Source organism: Aythya fuligula, chromosome 9 (assembly GCF_009819795.1).
Source record: "Aythya fuligula isolate bAytFul2 chromosome 9, bAytFul2.pri, whole genome shotgun sequence".
Classification (NCBI taxonomy): domain Eukaryota; kingdom Metazoa; phylum Chordata; class Aves; order Anseriformes; family Anatidae; genus Aythya; species Aythya fuligula.
The window spans coordinates 20,165,354-20,185,006 of NC_045567.1; the positions used below are offsets into that span (position 1 = coordinate 20,165,354).

A 19,653-nucleotide genomic window follows, 5' to 3' on the forward strand; every position below is an offset into this window, starting at 1 on the left:
TGTAGATGAAGTACATATTAAAGAATATAAAGAACATTTTTTAACTTAAAAAATATTTTGCCAATGACATTTCTTCTATTTATATTCTTTAATATTGCCAAAATTATGGTATATTGCTTATTTATTCAGTCATTAATTTCCATAGCCATATGCTTTCTATGTCTATATGCAGCTTGTGTTCAACTTAATATATGGCTTTGAATTTTACTATCTGAATATAACTCTTTTACTTATTAGATTTATTTATTATAAATTATCACAGTTGTAATACTGCATTATGACTTCATGTCATCCTTTCTCCTCTAAATTCTATAAAGCAATAAACATCATGTATTACTCATCTGCATAAAAATCCCAGATGGTTTTAGCTAGGAAATTGAAGTACATGGATTCCCAGATACATAAGCTTTGTCCAGAAAAAAAAAAAAAAGATTTGATTTCCAAAATGAAGGTGTGTAAATTGACCAAAATGTTAAGAAGGCACCATTCCAAGGGCTTAAGTCAACACCAGGAGATCTACAAGGAAGTGTTGTTTCTTCTTCAAGCATAAAGCACACATCTGCCTTTGAATATGATTTTTTCCCCTCTTGAAGTGTAGTAAAATAATATGATAATAGCTAATAGCAACGTTAAAGGTATCCTTTTTCCTAGTAGTTATAAACTTTTTCAGAGGCAAAGCCATTCATCATATAACACAACTTGGCCATGAGACATCAACTAACATAATTTCAGAAAAATAAAGCTTAAAAAATCCACTTACATGCGTGTTTTTTATTTAGGGATCACAGACTTCTGAAGCACTGAGTTTTATTACACTGTTTCTTAGTCTTGAGACCAGGAGGAAAAGTTCATATTCTTCTAAGATTCTTAAAGGGAAAAGACTTGTGCTTACCATATACCTGGTACCCTCTGACTTCTATCATTTACATGTCTGATATACTCTGTGAGTAGGCTGTTACATCTCTTTTGGGTTTGTAATAAGTGGTAAAACATTGCCAGAACTGTAAGTACCTGCTTTCCTGGGTGTGCAATTCTGTATCAAGAAATCATTTATCAGTATGTAGTGGAACTCATCACCACAAGATGTTGTGGAAGTTTAGAAGTGGAATACACCAGTCCATGAAATACTCATAATGATAATTAAACAAGATGGGCCAGATTAACATTCTCCACTTCAGGAAGTCATACCACCACAGGCTGACATTTTTGGTAAAGGCATACCAAAGGAAAAGATGACTGGGTACTTGAACCATGCATATGGTTCATGTCGGAGAAGAATACCAGGCTGACAGGGAACATTTTTTTTCCCTGTTCTCATCATAAATGATGGAGAATTTTTTCAATTTAATAAAAACTTCATGACAGAAGACTAAGCAGATGATCATTTTTTATGAAGTGATTGTCTGTGCATTTCACTGCACAGTCTCAGGTAGCAATATTTCACCAGTAACAGCACTATGCTATGGTCATGACCTCATTATCATCAGAGAGCTTTACCTGAATAAAAACAGAAGACATGGTTTCTTTTGCTAAAGGTGAATTGTTCCTGTAAAACATACTAAACAACACACTTAACTATGTTCCTCATGTCACATAAAGGGAATATTCATGTCCTTAAGGTTAAGGCTATGTTTCTATATTATTCTGAAGCAAAAGCAGAATGCTAGAAGCCTCACAGTATAAAGCTTATTCCTCTACTGAGAAATAAACTTTGTCATATTAATAGGATCTCAGCCTCTCATAATTAGCAAATTTGTGATGAATTGCATCACACTGAGAAGGAATGAAATAAAAATTAAATACTTTGTAGTGAAAATTTCTTGTTACCAGATGTTGTATCACCCACCCTTCCAACACTTTGGCTAAGGCAAAAGGCTAAGGCTCCCCCTACAGCCAAGTGAAGTACTGTGCAAAAAATACTTGATTTCTCGGATCTTTTAACACAACATTAAATTGGATTGCTGTTCCATGTAGTTCTCACATGAAAAAGGAGGCTAGTTTACAATTCTCCTAATGCAGAATGAATGTCTTCCCTTTATCTCACTTTTTAAGCTTCATGTTTTAAGTCTCTTATTCTGGAGCCACCTTACATTGCTGGGCACAACCTGCATCTGATACCTGTAAACAGCAGATCCTGCATACCACACGTGTCCATGACACCTTGCATTGCTAGGAGTGCATGGTTATTGAGAGAGAGAAACATCTACAGTAGGCAGATGTATGCTAATTTATAATCTGTCAGAAAGGTTTCTTAAACTTGGAATCCAAGAATCACCTGAACCAGCAGATTTGGACTTGCCTTTTTCTGTTACACACCATAATATGATAAACAGGGATGGGACATGGTCGGGCGGTTAAGTGGATTAAGTGCTATCTTTTTTTACTCTGAGATCACAGTAGGAGGCCAGACTGAAATGAGTTGTCAGGTCAGTTCCCCAGTGGACAGTTTATATCATAAAACCATCACATATAACTGAATACAGCTATAAAAGGCAACATAATCACTTCCTACTCTCAGGAAAACCAAGATTGACTTAGAAATGAAAAATACGCTTCCTGCTAGTGAAAGGGTGGTCTCGCTAGGTCACCCCAAGGTCACTTCTGAGGCTGCGTGGTAGGAACTCTCATGATGGCTGCATAGCAATTTGCAGGGGAAAACCATAAATAACACGTTGGACCATCAGTGCAGGCACTCCTCCAACCTTCGCAGAATGCAAATATTCTGTCCTACTCTTAAGTTATTACCTGTATCTAGACATAACCCTGACAAACCTTGGCCAACGCACATACCAGGGTTATTTACAATTACAAGGCTATCACCAGCAACAACATTTTATATATTTTTTTTAACCCGATCAAGAACCTGATTTTTAGAGCAATTTGAAGTGTAAAAGCAATGTGAAATTTTCAACTATCAATGAAAAGTTACTTGTTATTGTATGGAATCTTAAGCTAGTTTGGGGAAGCAGCCCCCACCAATTTTAACTTAACATTACAGAGACTGTGCTGATGCAACTTCTATATTCATCTCCCAATGAACATCAGGAAGCCCAGGAATCCTTTTGCATGCAACATTCATGGTTGGCTGTCTGTATCAAAAAACACTGGATTTTTATTTTATTTTTTTTCATACAATATCACCATGAATTATCACAATTTCAATTTCAAATACGGAGAATTGACTGTGTTTAGCAGGTTGCTTAGAATTGCTTCAATACTGGAAAAAATAAATAAATAAAATAAAAATCTACCACCAACAACAAAAAACAACAGCACAAAAGAAACAAAACAAAACACAAAAGCCAAACCCACTTAGAAACATCAAAACATAGCAGGAGGACATGTAAGCTTGAGCAAATTGCCATTTATTTAGACCTGGATCTAGAGGAACAGAGAAGATAAATTTAACTTTGTTGGGCATGTTATTGTCTGGGAATTAACCACTCAGACCTAAAGATGAAATTAAAGTGCAATTTAATATAAATTGCCTTTAATCCAATATGAATTAAAATTTCATATTGAAATGCACCATCAAGGGAAAGAAAGAACAAATGAAAAGATAGAATGCCAAAAGTACCCTTCCACCTCTTGAAAGAAGAAAAAAAAAAAGACCTCCTAAAACCCTGCAGACAAGCAGTTATGTATTTTACCCAGATATGTTCCACAAAATTCAGCTACAGATGATCTGAAAGGAGTGCATTAAATAACCCTAGGGAAAATAATCAAAAAATTCTATAGGCTATAGAATATAAAGTATAAAAACCTAATCCCACTGACACCAATGAAAAGGTTGGCTATCAGCATTCAGCAAGACCGCGTTTTTACTCAAAGTTCGGATCACAATGCAAACTACGGGTGTATTTGAAAGGGCAGAATTCAGATTTTCATACATAAATCACGAGTGCTGATTTTGTGAACCAGTTCTCACAGATGAATTTCTAAAGCCATGCAGAACCTAAGTGCCATTCCAGCCAAATTCTGGACCTGGCTACATTTCCTAAACTGTAGGACCAGCTTCAAAGCTATTTCTATTCACAGAACCCTCAGGCTTACTGAAACAATTTTTGCTTAACTATGTTAACTTAGATGAATTTTAAAGTACAGACAAAAAAAAAAAAAAGGCAAAAAAAAAAGGCAAAAAAGCAACAAGGCATGAGTAGTTAAGTAGCAGTAATCTGCAATCTGCAATGTCCTGATTTATCAAACAAAATGTTGACACCAGAAACAGAACTATTTAATTCCGTACTCTGTTAAATAACAGTTTTATATAGTTTCTTCAACAGTAATGATTTTGATACCTTTCAAATCAATTCTCAGATATGTAAATGAAGAAAGTGGTTATGAAGAAATAATTACTTTGAAACAAGAAAAAAAAAAAAAAGGCTAAAAAAGCCTGAAAAGGCCATCCATTAAACAGCATAACCTCTTTTTAATAAAACCATAAACCCGTAATTACTACAGAACATGTTGTACAATGCAAATGTACAATGAGGGGTGTACTTATAAAGAAAAAGAAAACTTGTCTGAAGAAAGACAACCTTGTCCTCTGGTCACCATAAATTTAGGAAATAACCAGCATGTACACTGCTGGGCTGTAATTATCCCTTGCAGAGTTGTTTGGGTGGGTGGTTGGGATGACGAAGGGCATGGTTTGCACTGCTCCACCTCCGTCAGTATCTGGTGCTTTCAGAGAACCTCCAGGCAGTTAGGCCAGGCAGAATGAGGCTCTGTATATTCACTCCTCATCTCTACTCAGAGCTTTTATACACTCCCACTTTCTTTTGCGCTTTTTCATCTGTTGTTGAAATCAAACAGTATGGCCTGGAAACACCTGAGATGAAAATAGGCACAGATAATTTGTCTGTCAGTGGCTCTTTTGTGAAGCCCAAGTTCAACAAATGTGAAGGGCCAGCTCAATTAGTGGCTTGGGCAGAAAAAAACATCAATGACCTAGAATTCCTTATATATGAGCAGCAGAAAAAGTCCAAGGCCACTGCAGAAGTCTGGCTAGTGCATACTGCATCTGCAGAAAACCAGATGCGAAAGGTTTAGACTTTATAATGGAAAGAGAAGGTGTGTACATCTTTCCTATTGCCCTGCATACAAGCGGCTGATCAGCTGTGTGGATCTAAGGCTGTGAGGTACAAATTGAGGCAATGGATTTCTTTGCTCGGCTTTGCTTCAGAACAATTGCCTCACAGCAAAGCCATTTCACTTGACTTTGCACCATTTATCAGGTCACAGCACTCAGTAAATTGGATGATTGCATTTACTACTCACTTTTTAAGGGCTTGATAAAATAGAAAATTATGCTTGGGATTCACACCTCTAAAATCCGACAAGAGCTTCAGAAGACCCCAGAATCAAATTTTTTTAATGAGAGTCAGCCATCCTCCATTTCTTAATGGAGGCAGCCACTTACACTCTCACTCAATTTAAGCGTATTGTATTAATCGGATGAGACCTGCTATAAAATGGTCATCCCACTCCCTCACGAAGCAGTGATTTATAATAGGAGATGGACTAATTTTTCAACAGATGAATTGGCTGTTTAATTCTGCAATTAAACAGCCAATTTAATATGTGAATATTTAGAATCATTTGCAGAAGAGAAAAACTCATGGTCAGCATTACTGAAAATAACAGAACTACAGAGCCATTAAAATAGCTAAGAATTTAGTGTTTGATTCAGCCCTGGGAGCTCAGGAACTTCTGTATCACTCCAGAAGTAAAAGAGAGAATGGGAACTAGATCTGGGAATACACGTATGCATGCAAAACAGCAGCGACAACTCAAAACCTTCTGGAAAAATTCTGTGGCATCAGAATTGCAGAATAATCAATATCTACCTTTTCTTATTAACTTGTGTGCCTCCTTGTTTACTCTGCTAATAGAACACTTTTCCTTCCACTCAAACATACCCAGGGTTTTGTAATGAAAATGAAATGAGTAGTAACCCGAAGTCCTTTTACTGATGCAACCAAAATGTTAATTGCTAGAGAATATCGACAAGCTGTGCTACAGTTGTGCTTCCTCCTGGACATTGATTGCTCTTCTCCTACCCCACCCCTCACATATTCATCTTTCTGCTTACAAGAGTCAATTACTTTCCCCCAATTTGGCTGCCTAAAGAAGGAATTCTTTCTCTACTTTTATTTGCTGCAGTGACTAAAGAGATAAGAGCAAAGTTTTGTCAAATATTTCATATTTGTATTTTTTAAGCTGCTCTAAAATAAGTTTGCAAATAATATTTTAAAATTATTGACTTCAGGTTGAAACATTAAGTGGTAAATCTGTGTGGAGATACTTTTTTTTTTTTAACCTCAGGTATGTGTAACTCAATGGGCTGAGGGCGAATTCTTCAGTCACCCAAACCCAGAACAGATTAATGGCATCAAGGTAGGGCGCCTCCACGTTTTTCTAATTAGCTGTTACAGCTTGTCCCTTCTGTTCAAAAACAAGGAAGTATTGTTATCAGTCAAAGCAGGAGGAATATAACTGAAGTATATCTATCAATCATTTAAATTTGATACACTTTCAGATGAAGGAAGAGCCATGCTCTTTCTTCAGAACAAACAAAACTTCTCAGTAATCATGGAACAAAATAGCTTGTGTGTTATCATTCCATGAGTCATGACATCAGGAAGAGGTAAATAGCTGACCAAAAGCATCATCAGGAGCAGGATTGATGGCAGTGTGAAAACTCAATTACATAAACTGCTTTTTCATACAGACTGCTTTCCAGTAAATTTTGCAAAGACCTTGGAACAGAAGGTTTTTTGGTATAGGAAGTGAAGAAAAAAATGAAAGGTAGCTTTCTTTAGACTACAGCGTTTCTAATGGATGAAAGAAGCTGAGAACGGGAAGGTTAGGAACAGAAGTGATCTAAACCTGATAGTATTTGGGGGGAGGAGGGATAAAGAACACCAATAAACGCAAGAGACTTGAAGGAGGGTATCTCCTATAAACTCAGGGCATACAAAGGCTAGTGGAAACCCCTGCTGGGCACATTTCAAGCACAAAGGGCAAAATTAACAGGCTTCACATGCACTGTTGCATGGTACAGTCCTGGAAAACATTACTGAGGAAAATTATCAGATCTCTATACTTGAAATCCTTAAAATAGATAAAGAATTATCCGGAATGAGATACAAGCTCATCTCCCCTAAGGAATGGACTATATAAATGCTTCAAATCCAAATCGCCAGGTCCAGTTTTATACTCTTCTATAACTTTTATTCATACTACCTACACCTCTGGCCCCAATTTCCAAGAAGGGCTTCACGAAGGGATATAATATCATTATATATCCCACAGCACTCACATGGGAAATAGGTATATAAACTCTTTATATGCCTTGGAAAAAAAATTCATCCTACAAAATAAAAAACCAGCATCCTTTATAATGAAACATATACCAGGTGTTTAGAATCCCTGAAAAACTACGTAGTTTATAAATATATACACATGCATGTATATTCATTCATATGGATACACATATACACATATGTATATAATGGGGGGAGGAAGGAAGGGAGGGAGGGAGTCTCAGTTAAATGGCAATTTCAAATGTCATCTTTACAGTTATATCTGCTAGCCATAAAACGTGCCAGATAGAAAAATACAAACTTCAAAAGAAAAAAGAAATAAAACAATGTAGACAGTAGAAATGTGCAGTGACTTTTTCCAAAGTAAATTGATTTAAAATGCAATTTTTAAATAGAAACGTTTTTGCAAATGGCTTTTACTCTAAGATTCTTTTCCATTTCCTAAATCCTTGTAAATGCCTACCAATAACTTCTGCATAACGATGCAAGCATCCATGCTTCTAAACTTTATGACAGATAAAAATCAATTGTATGAATATTTATGAAGACTGTAAATTATTAAAATAAATACAGATATTTACACATTAGAACAACGTCTTCATTTAATGGATGTGAAAAAAATGTTAATATGTGAACACTCTAAAGATGAAGTGGTTTGGCCTTCAGGGCTTTTGTTACTCTATTAAAAGTTAATTTAGGATAGAAATTATGTCTTTTCCTCGAATCCCAAAACCAAAAGATTAAATCACGATCAAGACTCACCACATTCTTCAAAAAATGAATCCAGTCATGATATTTCCAGAGGGTGAATATTGAAATTACTGTGCAGTTCTTCCTGAAAAAAGACACCCTCCTCTGGCTTCTTTTATGTGTTCACAGTCATGACATATACTCAGACAAGCTTTAGGGCAGAGCAGCTGTGTGCTAGTGAGGTGGTTTAATCAGTCTTTTTGTCACCACACATTTTATGCTATTGGAAGAGGATGTTTCTGTCTACAAACACAGCAGGCAGCTCAAGCTGCTCTTTCCAAGGAAGGTATTTTACATCACAAAAGTGATTTGCTTAACCACTGGTAATAAGTTTCATTATCTTCCCCCACATTTATGGATTCTTCTTATTCAAGGACATAGCGAGTGTGCCCTGACCTACTACTGGATGTAACTAGTTCCTGAAGTTCACCAGTGACCCCAATACCCTGACTTCCACCAGAACATAATTTCTGTGACTGTGGCACATTTTCCTTATAGCCAGAATGCCAGAAGGCCGTCACTTTGAATTGGAAGGTGTGAGAAAACAAGTATTCCACCTTTTCTCTGGAAAAGCTGGTTCCAGAAGATGAGCTTCATTTCCATTTTAAATTTGTCTAGTTTCAGCTTTCTCCTTAAGAAAGCTTTTCTTGTTCCAAATCCATTCCCCTCTTTACTCAGCAATAATCTGGCTCTTAAAAGTGTCTCGGTCTGTAGCCACAAAATCACTTTAGGAGTAGCCATGGTAGTTTAAAAATTGTCCATCAATTACTCAGTGCTGTGCCTGGTAGCAAAAGACTACTAGCATCACAGCCATACCAAGGTAGCACATCATGCGAGTACTGCTTGTATGTCCCCCTCTTCAGTCAGCTGCCTTTTCTTGTGTTGCTACAGGAAAGCATCCAGACAAATGCTGGGAGTCATAAATTCCTAAACCTTTTGGTTACCTTTGAAAATGAGTCTGCCTTTTCCGTACTATAACTTTCTCCAGCCCTTGAGGAAGGGTTATCACATCCATCATTCTTTTCTCCCAGTTTTAGCATTCATTTTAAAATAAACATGATAAATACTGCCAGTATTTATCCCAAAATACTCAAATTTCTATCACTTGGGCATATTTCTATGAAATATCCCCTTGATAGCTGTTTTTTATTTTATTTATTTTACCACCACATGCCTTTTTTTTTTTCACATACATGATAAAAGCACTGAAGTGTTCTTCAGTTTTCATGGTGAACTTTCTGTCAGCAGCAGTTTACCATTTCTTTCAGCCTTTTTCCAATGGACACAGTAGGGAGAGAAAGAATAGGTGAGACTTAAAAAATAAATAAATAAAATGAAAAAACAAAAGGTGAGAATAGGAAGAACACAGAAAAACAGTCTAGAAGGCAGTAAAAGAGAGAGAAGCAAAAGGCATGCCCATGCAAAGGAAAATGCAAAACTGAAAAACAAAGACAAGATAAGAAATTGTGTTTCAAAGATAAAAACCTCTTTAGGCACCTCGGTGCAGCATCTATAAAAATAAGACCCAAATCCCAAGTAAGATATTTGTATAAAGTAATAATAATGAAAAATTAAAAAGCATTAAAATGTGAAAGATGCAAGTTAAATACAGAAATTGGAAAGTAAACCGGTTAAAAAATTAAAAAAAATAATAATATATATATATAGTGACAGCTCAGCTATGAAGTAGTGTTCTGTTTTAATGTGATGTAAAACCAAGCACGTGGACTACAGAGATAAGGAAAATATAGGCAGAGGGAAGCATCTGCTAAAATAGACTCGGTAAATACAGAAACAAAATTTAGGGGGAAAAGAGACAAAAAGTAGATTCAGCGGTGAGATATGGGCCCACTAAGACTAGGAGAACTTGCTGTTTAATGCAATCTTTCTCTTTTATTTCAAATATTCCTTATGAAAGAAGACTATTTCTATCCTCCACATATTTTCCTCATACTTTTAAAAGATTATGGCCATTTCACAACCAGAGAGACACAATCTATATCCCAAAAAAAAAAAAAAAAAAAAAGACAGTTTACAACCTCAAAAAGAAGAAATAACAAATAAAGGGCAAACTTGCCACCTGCATGAGCAGAACACAAAACATGGGTTTGAGGGATTGCTGTTTTGTTTGTTTGTTTGTTTTCTCCTCAAGACTCCAGTAAGCATTATTAAACTGACATCAAATACGTTTGGGTGCCCTGCCATCTTAGTTCAGATCAGGAACTTTTTCTGATCATCACCACTCCCCACACGTTGGTTCATATTGCTTAACACTCTCTGAACATGCAAAATGGATGCTTTTGGAATAGTAGATGAGCACTAATGGTGCTCATCTACTTCAGCTACCAATTAGCATTTACTCCTTTGGACCAGACTGCAGCGGATCCAGAGTAAAAGCTCCTGAGATGTGCCCAGTCCTCAGCACCAACAGTCTTGCCCTCCTTCAGCTGCACTACTTGGTAATTCAGTCCTGCAAGTACTTACTTGACAAGTACATACAGGAACAGAATTAAATTGGTAAGAAGTCCATTTCAAAGACACTGTAGACAATGCTATTACAGCAAACTTTGCATCTCTATCAAATTCCTACATTATGAGCCCCAACTGCTATTTCATTATTTTTGTCAGTCAGCATTGAAATGCAGTGCAAGATCTATGGGTGGAAATAACGCACAACAGCCAAGTTCCAACAATGATAACTGACCTTTCACGAGCATAATTAGATTGCATCTAAATAATTTAGACAAAGAGCTAAAGCTGCTCAGTTGAAAATGGCATTTTTTATTGAGACAAATATTATTCCTATAGAAAAAATATTAAGTGCTTATTTTCTGAACCTGTGTTGTGGTCCCCGATTGGGCTTTCTATGGCCGACAAAGCAGATCCTAATTCTGTTAATTATAAGATCTGGAGTTATTGTTGTTTTATAATTGCTTCTGTGGATTGGGAATGAATTGTTTAATTATTTATTGGGCTAGTGTATTTTCTGAAAGGCAAAACAGCATTCTGTTTATAAAATATTAGCAATAGAAGGCCGTTGACATTCAGAGTTTAAATGTTTTATATGTTCAGTCTATTATATCTAATGTGCCAGTGGACTATTGAGCTCAACCTCTGTGCTGTCTGCCAGGGCTGGACTTACAGAAGAATGAGCAGACACATACACATGCAGCCCTCCCCACATAATTGCAACCAAAGAACGTGAAAGAAAAGAAGAAAACGGTGCTCATTCTGACCTGCTGGTAGCCCATCCACAGACCAGTAAATCCCTGTGATTTTACAGGAGTGCCTGGTCATTCATGGCAGGGAGGATAAATGTCTATCCGTGCATCTCAGGGTACACAGCAGAAACGCCACAGAAATTAGTGCTGTTCTCCAGCTCATGCTTTCTTCCCTCTGAGGTGGTAAGGATGGCAGAAAGAGCTAGGAAGGCAATAGCACCTGCTCCACGAAGCACAACTATAATCTGGTTCTGATGTAATTTCTTTAACAAATCCATAACCAACAGTATTACTCCTCCTGTAGTGTTTTCTATTGCTTACAACTTCACAATCTCAGTGCTTGCAGCAGCATATATGTATCTGTCATGAGACCAAAAGCACTGGGGTTTAGACACAGCCCACAGGGACTGGAAAGACCCCATAAGCCGAAGGTCAGGAAAGCACACACTGTGCTCTGCTTCTTCTCCCAGCACGCTTAACCTACAGCCAGCAGGCCAAGCACCACATATAATAATGTAGAAACAAGATTTCCACAGTATTACATGTACAGTTTTAACAAAGATCCAACTACTCCTAATCACAGCTGCCTTTTTTTTTTCCCCCCATAGGATTTCTTTATTTGCCAAATGGTTTATAGGGCACGTGGGAAAATACAGCATCGTACTGGGGCACTGTACAATATGCAGCAAAATAAGTAACTGTAACATGTAAGAGACATTGTGAATCCAAGTGGCTAGCATTAACAAAGAATCTGAATGCTAGTAAATCTTGACTTGTTGGGGTAGAATGAAAAAGGCTAGTTTTGGTAGTTTGAAACTCAAAAAAGAAATAAATAAATCAGTTAAAATACAGCAAGTGTAAGACTAACCTTATAAAGTAAAGGTGATTGTCCTAGCTTCAAAAGTGCGATTTTTTTGGTCACGTTTGTAATGGCTTGAATCCGGATCAAGTCTTCTACGGTCCCATACTGTATATCAACAAGTTCTGCCTGTAAAGAGAAGACAAAATTCAGATTATGCCTACAACCATGCATCAGTGAGGGTGCTCCTTCCACAGAACTGAAGTTGTGAGTATCTTAATCCCATTTCCTAGTTATGGCAATAGTTGTAATAGCAAAGAGCTTGAGAACTAAATCTGACAGATACATTGCTGCCTTCTGGTTTTCAATCACAATTCCTCAGTTGTGAAAGAAAATACCTTCCTTCCACCCCCACCCCCCATAAATGGTGCTGATTATGATGAAAATTTCCCCTCATTAGCTACAGGAATGCATTTAAAACCACGTAAGAGATAATAACTAACCTCTACTTATTTTCTTAAAAGGAGATGGAGTCTTGTAAAGCATTTCAGGAGAGAGTGAATGTTTATACAGACCATGTGACAACATCTAAAGATACACACTCTACCAATACAAAGTTTTAATTAGGGGATCTCGTATGATCCTTAAACAACCTTGCTTAATTGATGACGTATTTTCTTATCAGTTATCCATGCATTAGATAACCACATTTACAACTGATTACACCACTCCGATGCTTAAACTTTTCTATTAATACTTATTTTTTTTTTTATATTAACGTAGAACCACTTCCAACCAACTGCAAAATCTTTAAAGCATGAAGATGTTCAGCACTTCAGTTTGGACAGCGCAAGAATATGTAGGCTAAGTTATTATTCAGTGTCAAGCATTGGCTGTAAAGGAAAAAAAAACTCCAAGAGGAGTTTTCAAGGATTTAATATGTATACATAAATAGATTTACAAGTAAACATAAATAGATTTATAAATATGTAAGTATACATATAGATTAATAAATATACACACAAAATTTAAGAATCACCAAGGGCATTTTTCTCATACATTTATAGCACTAAATTCTGGCAAAAACCACGTATGAGGATAATCATTTTTTTTTAGAATGTTGTGAAGTTTTCAGTACATCATAAACGAAATTCTGGTACCTCTAAATTCCTTACACAGTGTTCATATGAAATACAAACACAAGAAAACACAAGAATCTTACATGAGTGTTTAAAACTTAAAATGAGATGAGCAGTGCAAGATGGAAAAGCTTCTCTTTCAGTTCAGTTTCAGTAACTATGGACTCACTGCCAAAGGCAACAGTTCTGGCTTTGGACATTTCACACAAGCTATTTAAATTCTAGCAACAGTTATTCTGGCTATGTAGGATGTGCGAAATTTTACTAGATTCCTAAAGATGGGTGTTTTAGGAAAGTATTTATCCTTATACAATTCTATCTGACAATTATGAGTTTGTGCTTTAACATTTAAGATGAATTCATATATATATATATATATTATTTTTTTTTATTTTTTTTTTCCAAAGTCTGTGTACTTAAATGCATTCTTTAAAATTTTCAAGTTAGGAAGTTCCTAAGTCTGTAACATGTCATCACTACTGTGTAAACCAGATATTCAGAAAGCTCAGCCAAAGTAATAAAACGCTTCTGCAACAGGCAAACATCCGATTTAACACCAAATACTGAAACATAGGCACATAAAATCTGGCACTTCATACAGGGTTTTATTATTATTTTATAAATATACGGGGTTTTAACGTCTGAAGAACATGAAAACTATTTCATATAAAATTCAAATGATGACTATAGGCTAAAATGCAATATAAATTTTCCTGTGTGATTACTGTATCTGAAATGAATGAAAAAATCAAGAGAATTAGTAATTATACTATTGGAAACTATTTTATATTTTACTTAATTTAATACTCTTATCCGAAAAGATCTCACAGAAGTAACCTGGTTATACACAGTTCATCTCAAATGAGGAAAGGGAATTAATTGGCATACTTCCTTGAAGTTGACAAAATTTTTGCTTTATTTTGTAGATCTCAGCTTTATTTTAATTTGTACCTACAGCTGTATCAATACGTACACTGGAGCGTAATAATTATTAGTCTCAAAAGTCTTACAGCTTGAGAGGTTATGCATAGGATGATTTCTGGGGAGACCTCTTATCTAATTCCTTTGGACCCAGTGCCTTTCCCACTTACCCTCAAGCAAACTGAAAATCAGAGCTTTCATCAGTCATATGAGAACCTACACTGACTTTTCCTGAGGCAAAATCAATACACAAAGATATGACATAATGAAGTATCAAACCATTTGCTTCTACAGTATGCCTGTGTGAAAATGAGATGCTTGCCCACATTTATGTGCCTCTTCTCTTTGCATCATTTTTGCTAGCTGCTCCTCCAGGGTGCTATCCACCACTCTGTAAACAGGAAAACTACGTTTGCACAATTATTAATACATTTAGCAACTGCCCTTGGATATTCTTTGTTAATTTATGGATACAAACTGCTTCTTCAAGAGCTGTTCACCGGTCCTTCCCAGCCAACATATGCACTTGACAAGAGCAGACTAAATAAAAGGCCCTAAAAAAACAGAGCTCATTTTTTAATTCAGTGAGAACTCAAATTTTACTTCTTGTTACCCCAAACACTGCAGGCCATGTTCTTTGCTCCAAATGTTAAAAATCCCAACATCAAAGCTATCAAATACTTTTATATATTGAGATTACATGCAAGAAGTCATTAAAAAATGAAAAAGCAGCTGAGTCTATAAAACAAAGAGTTTACACATCTTCCATATGATGTATGTGTCCAAGTTCAGTCTGGTAACATTACTGATAGCTGCTGGAGGTTTGCATGGTTAATCTGATCTAGACTTCAGTTAAAATTGCAAAGAACCAAAATAAAACATTATCTCGAGTAAAACTACATATGGCTCCTCCCCTCCTGAACTAACTCAGTGTAAGAGTTTAGAACAAAATCATAACATTTTGGCTGGACAGTCTAGAAACTATTACATTTATTAAATTAATGAACGTTAAATTTATAACAACACTTTTAAAAAAAGATTCATATCCCTTCTTTTCTTCTACACTTGAACACCTAAAGTAAAATTTGTGATAAAAAGCAAAATATTTTTTGTAGTACTTAGTAACAACATCTTATTGCATCCAGTACAGGAACACTAGCTCAAGGGTAGTCAGTTTTGTTTTTACTATATGCAATGGGGCTCAATTAATTGGATCCTTTATTTCTAGCATAAAATAAAAGATTTTAAAGTATACTTTTAAAATAATGTTAGATAATCCTATATTAATCCAAAGAGTGCTGCCTTCTCAATAATCCACCAAGAAATGGCTATTTATGGTGTGTGAAGTTCTGTTTTAGTCACAACATTCATAACTCCAAAAACAACAAATATTTTTTTTCTTACTCTATTTTAGAGATGTTTACAACGTGACATAATTCTCATCTTACGCATTCCAGATTTAAGAAAGCCAAATACCCCACCCAAATTTGATTAAGTGCTTTCCTTTGGTAGGAGATAAAAGGATTTGTATCAAGTGCTGAAAAAAGAGCACTTGTGTACTTGATTTAGATATGGAAGGGTAAATCCTCTTACCCTAAAACTAGGAAATGACTAAACAATGAGCTGTTTTACCCATTTGAATTGGGTACTTACTCTTCAAATTGTTTCGTGCTATGTTGTTAGAAAGATATAACTATTTAGGAACAAATTGCGATGTGCAATATGGTGTTCAGTAGTATTCCCCCATGCATGAAATGAAGTAGGGGTAGGTAATAAAACAAACATTTTTAGGAAAAGTAATCATTTTATGTTAGACTTATTATTAGTTTCTAAGCCCCAAGATGATGCTCAATGAGTTGTAAACATTCTATCTTAGAAATTATGATAAAAATCCCATAAAACCTGAGAAATCAAGGACTTAAAAAAAATGTCCCAATCAAGGCAGTCAAGGGTCTTTTCGCAGTCTCTTCTGCTTCTTCCCAGAATTAAAGAGAATAAAACACCATACTTCATCCAGGCGTGGGTGAAAAAGAGAAAGATGACTTGGAAAGGAAAAGTATGAATAGCTGTATGAAGTAGGTGGCAGCTGGAGTCTTGAAGGTGGTGTATGCAATTTTAAAGTGTCACCTTCTTTGCAAATACTATGGCAATTAGAAATACATCAAGGAATGACAGAAATAGAAGAAACTCTACCGTATTTTAGAAAACTAAACGCTATGAATGCAGTTTATTGAGAACTACTATTCCTCAGAATCAAGAGGATTTGTCCAAAGAGCAGATAGGTTATTCTAGAAGCATTAACACCTCAGTTCAACACCACTGTTTACACTTACTACAGCCCCTTCTTTCATTCAGATCAATGCCCTTCATTTGTCCTTCAGCATTCGGCTGCCGTTTTCTGGTTGTTGACATAACAGAAACATCCAATGTGTGATGCATCACAGGTAAATAACCTTCAAGTATTCATCCTGCCTGAAGTAAAAACTCCCAAATATATTTGCAAATTGTATCTGAGAAGACAGTAGTCTGTGATCAGGACACAAGCCTAACTTTAATTAAACACTTCACTATAATTTATTTGCACAGCGCTGAAATTGAGGCTGAAGGCAGCATTCAGCAGAGCATAAAAGTAAACTCAAGCTGGCTGTAGATCAAAGCTGGACAACCACAAATGCAAAGAAAATTCTGCAAACATAAAACCAGCTCTTCTCTAAAATTAGAGAAAAGGAAGAAGGAAAACGAGAGATAACGGAGTTGTGCCCAAGTATGCTAAATCATTTGTTAGTGTACACTCTGCTATGCTTTCTGACAGGAGCTGCTGCTCCCATTTCTGCCAAAAGTGCCTGGCCAATAATCAGGGGAGCACAGCTGTCTGCCTGAGATTCCTACCACCCAAGGTAGGAACTACAAAAACGTTAATACTCAGAGTTCTCTTTCAAACTCTGTTCCTCCCTCGGCTCTAGGCACACACACACAAGAGTAAACAGGTGGTGAGAGTAAGGGCAGAGAGAGAATAACAAGACCTTCTGTGTTACGGGTTTTGTGGCAGACATGATTACCACATCTAGCTCAACTAAAGAGCTGAAGGTTGAACTAAGAAAGTAATGTGCAGTTCAAACACTTCTACAGCAATGGTACTTGGTACGAGTAGGATCTGTCAGTCTGTTCCTTCCTGCTTAGGACTCACAGGAGCCAAGAGTAACTGCTGTAAATTTTGTTGCTGTTACTAGGTTCAGTATTACCAAAACGAGACAAGAACTAGTGCAGCATGACCGCGTAATTCAACATTTAGTAAAATACATACAAGTCAGAGACAAGCTAGGAACAAATCAGGAAATAATTTGATGCAGATGACAGTGATTTTTTGGAGAGTTCTTAGTTCTCTTTTTCACATGAAACAATAATTTCCTACTGAGCTGCTTTTACTATGTAACAAAAAATCCTTTCTTGAAAACTTGGTTTGTATGCAGACGAGGCACCATATCCATTGTTTACAGGAGTTTCCAAATGACACTATCTTCAAAATCCCCAGTGAGCTTTCCACTGTCTGTTTACTTTATAAGCAATTTGGCTTAGAGCCTCAAAACCCAAGCATGCTGTTTTTCAGTAGCAAGTATTACTTACTATGCTTTGTGTGTCCCATGACACCTGGACATTCCCAAGTCATCAGGGAATCCCTGTAAATAAATTCTGGGGTACTTACACAGAAATGTCTTTGAGAAATCCTGCAAAAAACACAAACTATGTCAAGTAAACAAACTATGTAAATCCTCCTGCCCTCTTGGCCAGATTCAGACGCTGCTTATCCAGACTTTATTTTCTAGAAGCTCAAGGATTGGCAATCCCGTGCTACTTTTTGTCTTACTAGGAAACTGGAAAGAGAAAAATAATATTGCAAAATAATAACCTAATGCATTTCCAAGCAGCTATCCTATCCTATCCGAGGCAAACCAAAAATGGATGAATTGTGCAATTTGAATTTGAAGATGCTCTCTGAGCCCAAAAAAGCAATTATGCCATATCTGGATTAACTGAAGCTGATTTTACCTTGCTTATGATATTTAGAGTTGCACCTTACACGTGATGTTTAGGCAGACTTCAATCACAGAATTTCAATATTGCTTCACACAGTGGGAGGTACGTTTGGGGACATCAATAAATGCCTACTTGTTCATTAAATAACTAGTTCTTTTTACCTAGAAGTATTTATCCTCCTTCAGATAGATTCTCTACTTTTTTTCTACATCGTTATTTGCACCTTACTCTAGAAGTTTTCTATTCTTACTTCAATATTCCTACTCACGCAGTGAAATTCTGGAGTAATTCAATATGATTTACAGTGTCAGCTTACAGTCAAAAAGGATTCTTTGTGTCTAGTTTTTATTACATAAAATTGCATGCTGTGTTGCAATGACATCTAAAACTGTAATTTGTTGAAGTGCTGCAATACCAAAACGGGAGAGAACAATTCTGTCCCTTAACCTCAGAGTTTTGCAGAGCAAATTTAGTCACAGACATACTTTACGTGCTTCTTCTCCCCTTGCCATGCCCATCTGCCCGTTCTCCCATGGATGGGGACACATCTCTGTTCCAGGCAGGGTTCAGGTTAGGCTTCTCCTACAGGTTGCTTTTGCTCTTCCAGCAGCATTTTTAGAAAGACACTGGAGTTTAACTTCTTTCCTTGCTTGCTTTTTGCAGTTTATAGCACTTTTTTTTTTTTTTTTTTTTTTCTTTCCCTGCTATCTCCCAGGGAGACTGAATTAAGATCGAAGCCTTTTTATAGCCTACAGAAAAGAACCTCTTCTGTGTTTTATGGTTACAGAGCCCCAGATAAATCTGAGCTGACATAGTCTGTTCCCTGTTGATAATGCTTATCCAGTAGACTCCTCCCTCTATATCTATTTTGAACTTTATTTTTCCTTCTTTTAATTCATTTCTACTTTTTCTCCCCTCTGCCCCCAATCACATTCTTCCAGTTTCCCTTAAGCAGAAGACAAAACTAATATGAGGGCAACTTCGTAATTCATGATATTCAGCAAGATATCCTGTGAGGCAAACCTATTTTTTTTTCATCTTTTTTAATTACATTAAAATGCTACTCTAGTTCTTCGGGTATCCTGAAATATATATATATATGTATATTATTTTTTTTCAGGCATATTAAATTGGTATTTATTTTAAAGTCTCTAAGAATATTAATTTGTTTATAAAACATTGAAGGACACGTCATCATTTATGGCTTAAAATCCTATCCGAAATTTCATTATTTTAAGCTGTCATTAAGTGATGCTGATTACTTGTCATCTCACAAAACTCGACAGTGACAAAATTTTAAATTCTAATGTTTCTTTCCTGTACAGGAAATATTAGCAATAGTTGCTAAAGCATAAAGCCACAATGATCATACTTTTCTAAGCAGAAACAGTAATCAGTATTTACCAACCTGCTTAGTTTAGCTTATTCAGGGATAATTATTCATGTAAACACACATTTAC

General features: G+C 36.1%; 1 protein-coding gene across 1 annotated transcript in view; it reads right to left on the bottom strand.

Moving 5' to 3' along the window:
* Window positions 1-19,653, bottom strand: part of NAALADL2 (N-acetylated alpha-linked acidic dipeptidase like 2) — a 328,471-nt gene that overhangs the window by 161,365 nt on the left and 147,453 nt on the right. Inside the window, exon 5 of the mRNA XM_032193291.1 lies at window positions 12,168-12,287. Within this exon, the coding sequence (XP_032049182.1) occupies window positions 12,168-12,287 (120 nt within the window). The remainder of the gene's footprint in view (window positions 1-12,167; window positions 12,288-19,653) is intronic.